Source organism: Leucoraja erinacea, chromosome 18 (genome assembly GCF_028641065.1).
Source record: "Leucoraja erinacea ecotype New England chromosome 18, Leri_hhj_1, whole genome shotgun sequence".
In the NCBI taxonomy this organism is placed as follows: domain Eukaryota; kingdom Metazoa; phylum Chordata; class Chondrichthyes; order Rajiformes; family Rajidae; genus Leucoraja; species Leucoraja erinaceus.
This window is the reverse complement of record NC_073394.1, coordinates 20,795,767-20,812,290: the sequence shown is the minus strand read 5'-3', so window position 1 is coordinate 20,812,290 and position 16,524 is coordinate 20,795,767. Positions and strand designations below refer to the sequence as shown.

Sequence of the window (16,524 nt, the reverse complement as noted above, 5' to 3'; positions counted from 1 at the left end):
CTAGGAATATCCACCGTCATATTCCGTGCGACTACGTTGGTGCAGCTGGATGAGCCGCTGCCTCATAGCACCACAGAACCAGGTTCCATCCTGACTTCGGGTGCTGTCTGGCTGTGTGGAGTTTGCACGTTCTCCCCGTGGCCACGTTTCCTCCAGGTGCTGCGGTTTCCCCCCACATCCCAAAGACGTGCAGGTTTGTGGTTAATTGACCTCTGTAAAATTGCACCTAATGTGTCGGGAGTGGATAAGAAAGTGGGATAACATCGAACTAGTGTGAACAGGAGATCGATGGTCGGCGTGGACTCGGTGGGCCAAGGGGCCTGTTTCCATGTGCTAAACTAAATTAAATTAGTATTTCATTTAAACCAAATTAATTGTGTGATTTTGTCTTGATGTGCTAAGCCTTTTATTTATTAATAATGTTTGACTTTAAGTGAACACTCAGTTATTTTTTACAATAACAGTAAATGATAGTTGCGTAATCATACACGCTTTGTGAGTGCCGTTTAATTCCCATTATTGTCACTTCTAGGCTATTCACATGGTCAATGAAAGATTACTGAGCTTGGATCCCGAAGAAAAGCAACTCTTTCAAATTATTCTTCTATCAACTCACAGCGCTGGGGGAGGAGTACGGATCATTAAGAGTGTAAAGTATTATGGTGAGTCAGTACAACACAGCAGAACAGTTGATGATAGACACATGGTTATGTAGAGAATGGGGGCATATGGATCACATGCAGGCAGACGAGGTTGGTTTATTTATGGCACCGAGTTCAGAATGGACGTTGTGGGCCGAAGGGCCTGTCCCTTTGCTGTACTGTTCTATGTTCCATCCACACATTGATTTTTACAAGACGGCATTTTACCCTCTTTTGCATTTTGTGAAGAGGAATATAAAACTATTGAGGTATTCTTCCATAGATTACTTCACTCATCACTTTTAAATAACGAGTAACTTTAAGTACGTTAAATTATTTAATTTTTGGAAACATTACTGCAGTCACCTTACCGTGTGGATTTGGAACATATACCTCACCACCAGGTTCAGGGACAGCTACATTCCTACAACCATCAGTTTCTCGAACCGACCCACACAACCCTAATCCTACCTCAGCAATGGAACACTATGAACCACTTCTTGCACTACCATGGACTAGTTTTCCAGTTGCATTCGTGCACTGATGTCTTACTTACGGCACAGTCTTTTTCTTCATGTTCATAAGTCACAGAAGCAGAAGTTGGCCATTTGACACATCGAGTCTGCTCTGCCATTCAATCATGGCTAATCTATCTTTCCCTCTCAACCCCAATAGCCTGCCTTGTCCCCATAACCCTTGACACTCTTACCAATAAAGTACCTGTCAATATCCGCCTTAAAAATATCCACTGAGTTAGACAATAGGTGCAGGAGTAGGCCATTCAGGTCTTTGAGCTTCGCGCTTGTGATATGCACCGCATGCAATTATTTCACATAACATTTTTGTAATCCTGCCATGCCACCCCTCTTTTTGAAAAGCTTCGTACGGGCCTGGTGTATAATATTTTTGACACTGTCATAGGCCTTTCTTACATATGCTGTCACGAAGCACTGTAGTTTCTAAACAACACTTCAGTTATTTTCCTTGCCCTTCATTTCAGAATAATAGTGTTTTAAGTCGATAACTCGACACTAGCACTGGCAATAAATAAATAAATAAATAGCGCAACCTTCCGGCCCTTATCTCATTGGCCACGCTCGGCTGCACATTGGTGTCAATCTGGTGGACTCTTCCATCTTCCTCTCGTTGTGGGGATGGGGGATTGGGAGGGGCCTCTCTTCATCTAAATCTGGCCATGGGTTCCTATTAGATACCCCCCATCATCTTAAACCTATGTCACCTGGTTCGTGATTCCTCTGCTCTGGGTCACCTTTATGTTCATTTTTACAGCATAATTTCCGAAAGCCCTTCCTCTCCCCCTATCTGTTCTTCCCCCTCTGGTTCTGCCCTCCCACCACTATCTTTCAGTCTGAGGTGGGGGGGGGGGGTTCCAACCCAACACGTCACCCATTCCTTTTCTCCAGAGATGCTGCCTGACTCGCTGAAAAACTCCAGCATTTTGTGACTATCTTGGGTGTTTAACCAGCAAGTGCGGTTCCGTCTTACACATCTTAGATTTTGAACTTGGGTCTGTGTAGTGGGTAGTTAGGCTTATGTAGTGAGTCTTGAATTTGCATCCACTCACTTTAGAAATAAGAATCTAAAAACAGAGCGAGTAGCAGGATCTCACTCTGAAAGCTTAACTCCTGTTGGTCCTTATTCCAGACTTATGTTGGCATGTTGCATTTCTTTTGTAGGTTTGGACGTTAGCAAATTTTGCTTCTTGAATGGACATGACCCTTCGGAATACCTGAAGTCTCAGAACGTATTGCTGTTCCTTTCAGCGTGCGAAACCTCGGTGTGCAATGCACTGAAAAGACGTAAGTGTCTTTTGTTTTAGTTTTGGAGATACAGCACAGAAACAGGCCCTTCGGCCCACCGAGTCTGTGCCGACCAGTGATCCCCGCATACTAACGCTATCCCACACGCACACTGGGGACAATTTGCATTTCTACAAAGCCAATTAACATACACAACTGTACGTCTTAAGTGTATTTGGCGCGCACTTAGTGCTTCGGGGGAAAGAATGGAATTTAGGAATTTCAACTAAAATATTAGCGAATATTAATATAAATATTAGTCGGGGTGCGATCTGATGGGCTTCCATGAGTACCATGAATGGGACCATCGGGGGAGAAAGATGATAGAGAGATGAGGACAGTACAATGCCTGGCCAGCGGTAGGTGGCTATAGAAGACCAGGGTTTGATTTGTAGATGGTCTTTTCATCTCTGTCCAACCATTTGCCAATCTAAGCTTCCCTCACCTGTATCCACCAATCACTGGTCAGGCTTTGTCTCGTCCCCACCTCTCTTCCAGCTTTCTCCCCCCACGACAATCAGGTTGAAGGAGGATCACGACCCGAAATGTCACCTATCCATGTTCTCCAGAGATGCTGCCTGACCCGTTGAGTTACTCCAGCACTTTTAGTCTTTATAAGGTTAATTTATAAGGATAATTTCAAATTTATTACGCAAGCTTAAGGGCATTGGGCCCAGTTTTGTTTAGAGATACAGCATGGAAAGAGGCCCTTAGGCCCACCGAGTTCATGCCAACCACCGATCACCCTTTCACACTAATTCTATGTAATCTCACTTCCCCATCCACTCCCTACGGACTAGGGGCAATTTACAGAGGCCAATTAACCTGCAAACCCGCACGTCTTTGGGATGGGGGAGGAAACCAGAGCACCTGGATGAAACCCACGCAGATACAAGAAGAACATGCAAACTCCACACAGATAACACCCGAGAGACAGCAGCTTTACTGCATACAGAAGTGTGAAAATGCACACCTTCGGATTTGGGGACAGCTTCTTCCCAGCTGTTATCAGGCAACTGAATTATTCTATCAACAACTAGAGAGTGGTCCTGAGCTACCATCTATCCCATTGGAGAACCTCGCACTATCTCTAATTCGATCTTACTGGACTTCTTGCATCTTGCACCTTTGTCATGCAGCTACACTGGACGGCTCTTTGTAATCATATATAGTCTTTCCGCTGCCTGATTAGCACACAACAAAAGCTTTTCATTGTACCTAGGTACATATCACACTGAACTAGACTATGCACTGTGGACGGCTTGATTATATTGATGTATAGTCTTTTTTTTGTAGAAACATAGAAACATAGAAATTAGGTGCAGGAGTAGGCCATTCGGCCCTCTTCAGTAGAAAACCGCAGATTCTGGTTTTCACCGAAGATAAACACAAAAAGCTGGAGTAAGTCTGTGGGTCAGCCAGCATCTCTGGAGAAACGGAATAGGTGACTTCTCGGGTCGAGACACTTCTTCAGACTGAAGAAGGATATCGACCCTCGTCTTCTTTGACTGAATAGCATTCAAACAAAAGCTTTTCACTGTACCGCAGTACACGTTACACTCTACAAAACTAAACTAAATTGTGCCTCCTTTATGCATTGAAGTATGTTGTTGCCCTTCCACAGATATTCCCGCAGCACTTATGTTGAAGCAAGCATCAGCTACATCGAAGGATCAACTCAAGGTAGCATTCGATGGAGATTCGGTGTTGTTCTCAGATGAGACCGATGTCGTGTTCAGAGAGAAGGGTCTCGTGGAGGTCTTCAAATATGAGAAGGAGATGGAGCAAGTTCCTATAGGGGAAGTAAGGTTTATTTTATCCCTTGAAAAATTGCCTCACATTATTGAGATTTTTTTTTGCATGTGCACTTAGCCATATCTTCCATAATCCCAGAGAAACAAGGTCATAGGTGATAGGATAGAATTAGGCCATTCAGCCAATCAAGTCTACTCTGCCATTAAATCATGGCAGATCTATCTCTCCCTCCTCACCCCATTCTCCTGCCTTCTCTCCATGACCTCTGATACCTGTATTAATCAAGAATCTATCTATCTCTGCCTTAAAAATATCCACTGACTTGGCCTTCACAGCCTTCTGTGGCAAAGTATTCCACAGATTCACCACCCTGTAAAGAAATTTCTCCTCATCTCCTTCCTGAAAGAACGTCCTTTAATTCTGAGGCTATGAGGTCTAGTCCTAGACTCTCCCTCTAGTGGAAATATCCTCTCCACATCCACTCTACCCAATCCTTTTGCTACTCTGTATGTTTCAATAAGATCACCGCCCCCCCCCCCCCCCCCCACACCTCATTCTTCTAAACCCCAGCGACTACAGGCCCAGTACCAACAAACGCTCATCATAGGTTAACCTACTCATTCCTGGGATCATTTTTGTAAACCTCCTCTGGACCCTCTCCAGAGCCAGCACATCCTTGGTCACAATATTCCAATTGCGGCCTCATCAGTGCTTTATAGAGCCTCAGCATTACATCCATGTTTTTGTATACAAGCCCTCTTGAAATAAATGCTAGCGTTGAGATTGCTTTCTTTACTACTGATTCGACTTTCAGATTAACATTTTGGGAAACCTGCACCAGCATTCCCATGTCCCTTTACACCTTCGATTTCTGGATTCTCTCCCCATTTAGAAAATAGTCTACGCCTTTATTCCTACTAAAAAATGCATGACTCCACACTTCGCGACGCTATGTTCCATCTGCCACTTCTCTGCCCACTCTCCCAACCTGTCCAAGTCCTTCTGCAAAGTCCTTGCTTCCTCTACACTAATGCCCTTCCACCTATTTTCGTATCATCCGCAAACCTGGCCACAAAGCCTTCAATCCCTTTGTCCAAATCATTAATATACAATGTGAAGAGTAGTGGCCCCAGAACCGATCCCTGCGGAACTCCGCTAATCACTGACACCTTATCAATGGCTTTTTGAAAATTTAAGTAAACAACATCTACTGACTCCTTTGTCCTGCTATTTATTTTTTCAAAGAATTCCACCAAATTTGTCAAGCAAGACCTCCCGTTCACAAAGCCATGCTGACTTCATGAAAGCCATGATTTTATTGTGAACTTCTAAGTACTCCGAAACCTCATCCTTTACAATCGACTCTAAAATCTTACCAACCACCGAAGTCGGACTAACCGACCTATAGTTCCCACTATTCTGCTTTGCTCCCTACTTGGGCAATTTTCCAATAATCTGGGACCTCTCATGTCTCTAGTGATTCTTGAAATCTCTTATCATACCTGAGTTCCTATAATTTTTTTTTTTTATTCAATAACAGCTTGCTCTTCGTTTTTTTTTTTTGGAGAGGAAAGGGCTGCATGGAGGCGCAGCGGTAGAGTTGCTGCCTTACAGCGCCAGAGCCCTGGGTTCGATTCTGACTATTGGTGATGTATGTACGGAATTTGTACATTCTCCTTGAGACTGGGTTTTCTCCAGGTGCTCCAGTTTCCTCCCACACTCTATAGACGTGTCGGTTTGTAGGTTAATTGGCATCTACAAATTTTAAATTGTCCCTGGTATATAGGATAGTGTTCGTGTACAGGGTGATCACTGGTCTGCACGGAATACTACCTGAACTACAATCTACCTTATTGGAGACCATCAGACAATCTTTGATAGGACTTTACTGGCTTTATTTTGCACGTTATTCCTTTTATCATGTATCTTTACATGGTGAATGGCTCGATTGTAATTATGTGTTGTCTTTCCACTGACTGGTTTGCATGCAACAAAAGCTTTTCACTGTACCTTGGTACACGTGACAATAAATAAACTAAGCAAAACAGTGGGACGAAGGGCCTGTTTCCACGCTGTATCTAAAATCTACTTGTAGTCGGCTTAATTCTGCTCCTGTGACTTGTGAAGTTGCCACCCTCTGATCTTTCGGCCTTTCTTGTTGACAGGGCCCATTCAAAGTGTTTGCCATGATACTTGGGGAGATGAAGAAGAAGTTTCCCCCTGAGGATGACCCAATCTGCACGTACCTGGTGACAGCGAGGAGTAGCAATGAGTTGGGTGCACGAGCCATTAATACCCTGCGCCACTGGGGACTGCAGATCGACGAAGCCTTCTTCATGGGCGGCTCCCCAAAAGGCCCCGTCTTAGCTGAAATCAAACCTCACATTTTCTTTGACGATAACCCGGGCAACATCCTCGGCGCTCATGAGTACGGGATTCCCGCCGGCCTCGTTCTAGCTGGGTGTAAATAGACTGAGATGATGGTTGCAATGGTGGGTGGGGGGGGGGGGGGGGGGGGGGGGGGGGGGAACATTTTCCACTGGTTCTCGCTTAATGCCAATACCTCACCAACCATCAATGGCCAATGGTGCTTAATTGTCACGTGTACAAACCAACGGTGAAATTATTTTTATTTTTGAATACAGTTCAGTGAAGTATCACCATACCTAAGCACAATTCCCACATAGAATAAAGCCTACAGAAATAGTCCATTGAGACAGGATGCAAGTCGCTTGGTTTTGGTGCCATTTTCAATGTTCAGTGCCAGCTGGATGTAAATAGATTGAGGGGGTGGGTGGTCCGGTAGGTTTGGGTTTGGGGGGGGGGGGGGGGGGGGGGGGGGGGGGGGGTTTGGTATTTTTCAACGGTTCTTTCTTAAGGCAAGTAGCTCAACAATGATGGTGCTTGTCACTCCCAGGCAGACTGTGAGATCTTTCACCTATTAAACCATGGGCTGCCTATGTACAAATTGCCAAAATACACATCGAGCAGGAATGCATGGTTGACATGTTTCCCTTCTGTCTTTGCAGCCTTCCTACCCAAGTCTTACTTCATTCATCTGTTCACTTTGCCCGCTAAAGAACATGTTTAAAAGTTAGGCCCTTACAACCACGTGCATTTTGTAATAAAAAAATTCAGGAAAAAAATTATTTGATCAGAGAGCAGGTCATAGAACTATACAGCATGGAGACAGGCCCTTCGACCCAACTTGTTCACATCGACCAACATGCCCCATCTAACTAGTCCCGCCTGCCTGCATTTGGCCCATACCCCTCGAAACCTATCCCCAAATAAAATGTAAACATTGTGATGGTGCCTGCCTGAACTACCTCCTCTGGCATACACCCTCCACCCTCTGTGTAAAAAAAAAAAAAAAAAGTCAACCCTCGGGTTCCTATTAAACTTTCCCCCCTCTTATCTTAAACTTATGTCCTCACGTTCTTGATTTCCCCTACTGTGGGTAAACGAATCTGTGTGTTTACCTTATCTATTCTCATAATCTTATACACCTCGGTAATATCACCCCTCATCCTCCTGCGCTCCAAGGAATAAATTCCTTGCCTGCTCAACCTCTCCCTTTAGCTCAGGGCCCCAAGGTGCTAAAATTTATACCAGGTCATCCAGGGTAGAATGAAAAGTAGATGCCAACAATCCTGACGTTGTTGACTTGTTTTTGTTGACTTTTGTTCCAGCTTTTATTTTTATTTTCCTTTATAGAGTCATACAGTATGGAAACAGGCCCTTCAGCCCAACTCGTCCAATGCGATCATCCAAGAGGCATCATCAATTGGTCCATATCCTACAAAACCTTTCCTATCCATGTACCTATCCGTGTCCTTTAAGTGTTCTTATTGTACCTACCTCAACTACCTCCCCTGGCAGATTGTCCCATATGCCCACCACCACCGATCATATTTTTAGTAATTCCATTAATTTGCCAAGTTCTCTTATTTTTAACTATACTTTAAAACTGTGTCAAAATAAAAGAAAAGTAGGATTTGTCGCAAGGATATTGGTTCATTAAAGCTACTTCAATGGACAAATAACTACTTCCAGGATTTGGTATTAGGCCATGGAAAGGGTGGAAATAGTAGAGGGTTTATGCCATGTAACTTGCATCCTGCCAACAATTCTACTTCTACATTTCAAGTCATTGAAATATAACATACCTTGCTAGCATTTTATATGTAATAACACTGTCTATGTTTTGATTCACAATAAGAGGTATAAAAAATGATTTATTTCCATTATTCAATTGGGTTTTTAGCATTTTTAAACTTGTAGCCTGTCATATTTCCCTGAACAAGTCTGTTTGTAATTAAGTTCCAGTCCTCATCAATAAATGTGCTGATAACTACACAGGCAATGTTTAAGATCGAGACTTCTCAAGAATTTCAGTAAATAATCAATTCAATCCAATTGTACAATGCTATTCACTATTGCAGAGTCATTGTGAACTAATACTGTAAGTAGGGAAAAGGTCTTTATTTAAATATGTGGTACTTGTAATTTTGCACATAAAAACGATAGGCAGGAAAAGACCAACTAACCTCAAGTTGCTTCTTTCAGATTCTTGAACTATTTGGTTACATTTCTATTGATAACAATTTACTGTTGATGATATTATGCATGTTAATGAATGACTGGGGCCCAGTATGATCCTCATTCTGCCCTATCCAAAGAATGAACTGTTATCTGTTCAGAGCCTACAAAATGAACCCACAAATGTACAAAATGTGGTTCTGTTCAAATTGTATTTGTGTTCAAGCCATGGTGGGCCGAGTATACACAGCATATGTTTAATTTAGTTTTTGGGCTGCACAATGACAGCAGTAAAGCTGCTACCTTATAACGCCAGAGACCGGGTTTGATTATGACTACGGGTGATGTCTGTATGGAGTTTGTACGTTTTCTCAGCATGCTCCTGTTTTCTCCCACATTCCAAAAACGTGTGGATTTGTAGGTTAATTGGCCTCTGTAAATTGTCCCGAGTGTATTGGACAGAACTAGTGTATGGGGTGATCGTTGTCAAAGATTTGGTGGGCAGAAGGGCCTGTTTCCAAGCTGTATCTCTAAACTACACTGATCTGAAACTTTAGATATACTGCTGGCCCTGAAACAGTCCCTTCGTCCCACTGAGTCCATGACGACCATCGAGTACCCATTCACACTAGTTCTGGTGTTCTCCCACTTTCTCATCCACTCCCTCCACATTCAGGGGGAATTTACAGACGCAATTAACCTGCAAACCCACAGGTCTTTGGGATGTGGGAGGAAACCAGAGCAGCCGGAGGAAAAACCACGCAGTCACAGGGAGAACGTACAAACTTCACTGAGGTCAGGATTGAACCGAGGTCTCTTGTGCTGTGAGGCAGCAGCTCTACCAACTGCGCCACTGTGCCGCCCAGCTGCATAGTATGGAGCTTTTAAATATTCAGGTTTATGAAGTAGTGCAGGGTTGAAAGTTTTGTTTGCAGGTGAATAATACGAATCAGGAACAACACAGAACTGCTCAGGTGAAGTGATGCAAAATGAATTGCTTGTTCTTGCTCAGCTGCCAATGCAATTTCCTCTCCATCCTAAGGCTTTCTCCCGTTTTGTAATCCCATATATCTCCAGCTATCTGTTGAATCTCTCATCCATACCTTTGTCATCAGTGATTGCTGTTAGTGACTATTCACAGGCTCTTGTGGCTACCTTCTCTCAATGGGTTGCCAAATCATAATTCATATCTGGATTACTTGTGTCATACACAGTGCCCTCCATAATGTTTGGGACAGATACCCTTTATTTAATTATTTGCCTCTGTACTCCACAATTTGAGATTTGTAAGTTTATGCAACGTCTCCTTATAGCTACTATCCTCTAATCTAGGCAGCATTACTATAAACCTTTTCTGCATCCTCTCCAAAGCCTCCACATCCTTCCTGTAATAGGGCGACCAGAACTGCAAACAATACTCCAAATGCGGCCCAACCAATGTCTAATGGAGCTGTATCACGACTTCCTGCCTGTTGTACCCAATTCTCCGCCCAATGAGGGCAAGCGCCCAGAAATAAGAGGTCTCATTGGAACCACTAGTTCTTGCTAGACTTCGACATCCTTATCCTCAACTTCAACAACAGTTTGGTTGACCATTCTCTGGTACTAGTTAGAAAGCCTTTTAGATAGGCACATGGATGTGTAAGGAATGGAGGGATATGGATGCCGTGCATGAAGTTAGTTTAACTTGGCATCAAGTTCAGCAAGGACATTGTGGGCTGAAGGGCCTGTTCCTGCGCTGTATACTACGTTCTTGAGCCCAAAGGCACACTATTGAGCAGTCATTTTGCCGGTAAGATCTTAATTTCATTTGCAAACAAGTTCAAATGGGCAAATTAAATGTTGAAACGTATCAGAAAATCGAAACAAATAGGTCTCCACTCTTCTGCTTTTCAGTGCAATTATGATTTGAAGTGGACTATACGATTTGCATAGAGTCTCCTGCACCTGCATGTGTTGGAACATTTTCCAGTGACATACTGCTCCCTGTTTCATTGCTGTTCACAGGTACCATCAGCTATGTAGTTATGATAATAGATTAAATCAAAGGCAGCAGGTGGTGCAGCGGTAGAGTTGCTGCCTTACAGCGCCAGGGACCCAGATTCGATCCGGACTACAGGTGCTGTCTGTATGGAGTTTGTACCTTCTTCCAGTGACCGCGTGGATTTTCTTCGAATGCTCCTGTTTCCTCCCACACTCGAAAGTCGCGCAGGTTTGTAGGTTAATTGGCTTCTGTAAAACTAAATTGTCCTAGTGTGTACGATAGTGTGAGTGTACGTGGTGGCCGCTGGTCGGCACGGACTCAGTGGGCCGAAGGGCCTGTTTCCACGCTGTATCTCTAAACTAAATTAAACTAAAACTAATCAATAATGAAATGCCTTTATGCCAGTAAGCAATGAATATGGATGAAGGATTGCTAATATTAGAAAGATGAAGCCTTACACAAGCAAAAGAAAATTGACAATGTTTCATAAGAAATATGACTAAAATGCAATGTACATTTTATTTTGAACTGAAGCAAATCTCTGTTATTAAAGGCTTGTTTGAACAAGACAGTCCCCAGGCTAAAAGACTCAGTGAAACGTGGTCAAGAAGGTATTTCCTGCAAAAACATGTATGAGTGTGGAAACAAGGAAATGCAGACATTGGTTAATACACAAAAAGACACAAAGTACTGGAATAACTCAGTGGGTCAGGCAGCATCTCTGGAGAACATGGATAGGTGACGTTTTGGTTTGGGACCCTTCTCTAGAGCCGCGACGAATGGGCTAAGATCACTTTGTTGTTAATAGTGCTGAACAAAATGGGAGACCTTTTGTTTGTTTACATCAGGATTCTACTGAACAAGGCCTCTGTCCAAAGGGCCATTAGGAAAGTTTAACAATGTTTCTGCTTACCTTGTTAGCTTTTGGGTTTAAGTTTATGATTTATTTAGTTATGTGTACTAAGTTACAGTGAAAATCTTTGTTTTGTATACTATCCAATCATACCAGGTGTACCATGCATCAATACAATCAAAACAAACTGAAGTACAATGGGTAATAATAATAATAATAAATGTTATTTATGGGCGCCTTTCAAGAGTCTCAAGGACACCTAAGGGTAGAGCAACGGGGAAGATACAGTGCAGATTATAGTTCTCAGCATTGTAGCGCATCAGTTCCATGGACGAAGTCCAATGTCCGTAGTGGTGTAGTGAATCGGACAGTACCCTAGCTTTTTGAAGGACCATTCAGAAGTCTGATAACTGAGGGGAAGAAGCTGTTCCTGAGTCTGGTGGTGTACGCTTTCAAACTTCTGTCGGACAGGAGCAGGGCGATGAATTAATGAACGGGACGGGACAAGTCTTTAATTATGTTGGCTGCTTTTCCAAGGCAACGTGAAGTGTAGATGGAATCGGAGGTGGGGTGTCCGGTTTGTGTGATGGACTGTCTGAACTACTTTTGTGCCCCTAATGTTTTCACAATTTGAATTAAAATGTCAGCTAGCAACTTTTGCACCTGTGACACGTCGGGCACATTAAAACATTTACTTCACACCATTTTCACAATGCTTGCCTTCAGGGTTGATTTCAGATGGATTTTAAAACCAATTATCATTCCTTACGGCTAATCTACGTCATTGAAATGAGCATTAAAGCAAACGAAAAATCATCTGAAGAAGGGTCCCAACCCGAAACATCACCCATCCTTTTTCACCAGAGATGCTGCCTGACCCTCTTGAGTTACTCCAGCACTTTGTGTGTTTTTTCAGAGAAATGTTCACCGGGCGGCTCGATTGTAATCCTGTATAGTAGTTCTGCTGACTGGTTAGCACGCAGCAAAAAAGCTTTCACTGCACTTCGGTGCACATGACAGTAAACTAAACTGAACTAAACATTGGGCAATAAAACCAACAAACAATTGTCAGCATATGAAAGTAAAATATATTTTTAATTTCCGTCTGTAAAACCAGGGGGGAGGGGGGGGGGACAAGTTAGAGTGCACAGCTTTCGAGACTGAATTAAAAGGAATTCAATATCTAGAAGAATGGAAGCATTGTGAAATACAACTAATTTCTTGAGCAGATTATTTGGTCACACCACAAACTGCTGATGTTGGGTAAATCTAACTAATGATGCCTATCTGGAGATTTAAGATAATTGAACGATGAAAATAAAGTAATTGAGTTCACCTTTGTTAAGTCCCATGACCTGTTCACCACCTTCCTTAATCACAGGTCATTACTTGGCCCAATGTTTGTGATGCTTTATAATTGCTGAGAAGAAAACCTGTAAATTTAACTATTTGAAAACTTAGCGGGTGCCTTGCTGCATAATCCTTTTTGTCAGCCTTTAATGCCATCATTATAACAATGGTGGAAGATAAAGAAGGTAGTTGAGGCAGGTATAGTTTGGAAACGTACATGAATAGGAAACGTTTAGGATGGATACGGATGAAATGGGGACAGGTGGGACTAGTGTAGATGGGGCATATTGGTCGGCTTAGGTAAGTGGGGCCAAAGGCCCTATTTCCGTGCTGTATGACTATGATTCTATTAAAGACCAGCTTTGCAATGCTTGGACTTCCTGTTGCTCTGCAACCAGAAGTATGTGTGACAGTGGGTGTGGTTTGGCCAGGCCACTACTGTAACTCATCAATAGTCATTTCCACAATTGTATTCCACAATAATGTATTACTACACTGTCTTTCTGAGTGATAAATGACCCCCATGGCTATCACTACACTTCTTTCCTTTCTGCATTGTGATCTCTTATTGTCATCTACATACCCAGAGGAAACAAAAAAAAAACGTTGCTCAACTCCCCATTCAGTGTGCTATGAAAAATAAATAGAAATAAAAAAAAATACACTTGAACAAATTCCACCCTGCTAAACATTCAACAGACGTTCCGACCAGCAGCGACTCACCAATTCCTCTGCTACAGTGTGTGGGGTTTGTGCGCATACTGCAGGGGGCAAAGATTTAGCAGTCTTATAGCCTGTGGGAAGAAGCTGAGGAGCATCCTGCTGGTTTTGCAGCTAATGCTCCTGTACCTCTTCCCAGATGGCAGGATGGAGAAAATGTCATGCGATGTAAGGACTATCCCCGACTCCCAATTCCTCCGTCTACGCCGCATCTGCACCCAGGATGAGGTGTTCCAGACCAGGGCATCGGATATGTCCTAATTCTTTAGGGAATGTGGGTTCCCCTCTTCTATTATAGATGAGGCTCTCACCAAGGTCTCTTCTATATCCCGCAGCTCCGCTCTCACTCCCCATCCCCCACGAAAAAAGGACAGTGCCCCGCTTGTCCTCACCTTCCACCCTACCAGCCGTCGCATACAACATATAATCCTCCGACATTTTCGCCACCTCCAACGGAATCCCACCACTGGCCACATCTTCCCATCTCCTCCCCTTTCGGCTTTCCGCAGAGACCGTTCCCTCCGTAACTCCCTGGTCAATTTGTCCCTTGCCACCCAAACCACCTCCTCCCCTGGCACTTTCCCTTGCAACCGCAGGAAATGCTACACTTGTCGCTTTACCTCCCCCCTCGACTCCATCCAAGGACCCAAGCAGTCTTTCCAGGTGAGGCAGAGGTTCACCTGCACCTCCTCCAACCTCATCTACTGCATCCGCTGTTCCAGGTGTCAACTGCTCAACATCGGTGAGACCAAGCGCAGGCTTGGCGATCGCTTCGCCCAACACCTCCGCTCTGTTCGCAATAACCTCCAATCTGATCTCCTGGTGGCTCAGCACTTCAACTACCTCTCAAATTCGGAATCCGACCTTTCTGTCCTGGGCCTCCTCCATTGCCATAGTGAGGCCCACCGTAAATTGGAGGAACAACACCTCATATTTCACTTGGGTAGTTTACACCCCATAGAAACATAGAAAATAGGTGCAGGAGGAGGCCATTCGGCCCTTCAAGCCAGCACGGCCATTCATTGTGATTGTAGCTGATCGTCCCCTATCAATGACCCGTGCCTGCCTTCTCCCCATATCCCTTGGCTCCACTAGCCCCTAGAGCTCTATCTAACTGTCTCTTAAATCCATCCAGTGACTTGGCCTCCACTGCCCGCTGTGGCAGGGAATTCCATAAATTCACAACTCTCTGGGTGAAAAAGTTTTGTCTCACCTCAGTCTTAAATGACCTCCCCTTTATTCGAAGACTGAGGCCCCTGGTTCTGGACTCGCCCAACATTGGAAACATTTTTCCTGCATCTAGCTTGTCCAGTCCTTTTATAATTTTTACCCCCAGCGGTATGAACATTGACTTCTCCAATTTCAGGAAATCCTTGCTTTCTCCCTCCTTCCCCTCGCCTTCCCAGCTCTCCCACAGCCTACTGTCTCTGCCTATTCCTTTCTTCCACCTCCCCCCCCCCCCAACATCAGTCTGAAGAAGGTTCTTGACATGAAACGTCACCTTCGCTCCATAGATGCTGCCTCACCCACTGAGTTGTCCAGCAATTTTGTCTACCTTCTACGTTGGTAGAACATGTTAAGCATTTGACATGTCATGAGGCTTCCCGTTTCACTGCTATTTAAATGCACTGTATTTAAGTCTACTTATTCATCTATCAACATTCTGGCGTTATATATTTTGTCTAATAAATTTCTTAGCTGCCTTTTCTGAATCTGCTACCATTGAAATTTGTATTTAGTTACTAAGTCCAGATTGTGTTAGAAGCAGATAAGTTAGAGACCTGTGATTCCTTCACTCCTGATTATTTTTATTTAGTTGAGAGATACAGCGTGGAAATAGGCCCTTTGACCACCAAGTCCACGCCGACCAGTGATCACCCCCCGTACAAACAGACCAACCAGGTTCCCACCGACCAGCCATCCCCGTACACTAACACTATCGTACACGCTAGGCACAATTTACAATTTTACCCCAAGCCAATTAGCCTACGAACCTATACATCCTTTGAGTGTGAGGGGAAACTGGAGGACATGGAGAAAATCCACACGGTCACAGGCAGAACGTACAAACTCCATACAGACAGCACACATTGTCAGAATTGAACCCAGGTCTTTGGCGCTGTGAGGCAGCATCTCTACCGCTGTGCCACCATGACTCTTTGTATAAATCTTTAATGGATTATTCTTTCCCAACCCTAACCTTATCTACTCTCAGAACAGCTTGTTCTGTACTAATACCGCACTTGGCTTACATAATAACTTCTTGTGTAAAACTGAAACCTCATGCTATACAGAGAACATAGAAAACACATGGGAACATAGAAGTTTACATCACAGGAACAGGACCTACGGCCAACAGTGTGCTGAACATGATGTCAAGATAAACAACTAATTTCATCTGCTTGTATGTGATTCATATCCCTCCATTCCCTGCAATTCCATGTGCCTATCTAAAAGCCTATTAATGGCTCCCTTTTGTATCTGCCTCAACCATCACCCTGGCAGCGCATCCCGACTACCCTCTGTTTAAAAGAAAACTTGTCCCGCACGTCCCTTTAAACTTTGCCCCTTTCACCATAAAATTATGTCTTCTATTCTTCAGGTCTTCTATTCTTTGTAATTTCCACCCTGGAAAAAAGATTCTGACTGTCTGCCCTATTTATAACTCACATAACTAAATATACATCTATTATGTCTCCCCTTAGCCTCTGATGCTCCAGAGAAAACAATCCACGTCTGTCCAAACTCTCCTTATGGGTAATACCCTCTAATCCAGGTATCATTCTGGTAAACCTCTTCTGCATCCTCTCCAAAGCCTCCACTTCCTTCCTATGATAAAGTGACCAGAATTGTGTATAA

General features: G+C 43.7%; 1 protein-coding gene across 3 annotated transcripts in view; it reads left to right on the top strand.

The window, feature by feature from the left end:
- The window catches only part of LOC129705745 (cytosolic 5'-nucleotidase 1A), a 28,219-nt gene extending 21,515 nt beyond the window's left edge, over positions 1 to 6,704 (top strand). For all 3 annotated transcript variants that reach the window (XM_055649518.1, XM_055649519.1, XM_055649517.1), the window contains 4 exons: positions 533 to 662; positions 2,339 to 2,461; positions 4,086 to 4,264; positions 6,382 to 6,704. In XM_055649518.1, coding sequence (XP_055505493.1) covers positions 533 to 662; positions 2,339 to 2,461; positions 4,086 to 4,264; positions 6,382 to 6,687 — 738 coding nt within the window. In that variant the 3' untranslated portion in view covers positions 6,688 to 6,704. The remainder of the gene's footprint in view (positions 1 to 532; positions 663 to 2,338; positions 2,462 to 4,085; positions 4,265 to 6,381) is intronic.
- Positions 6,705 to 16,524: the final 9,820 nt, after the last annotated feature.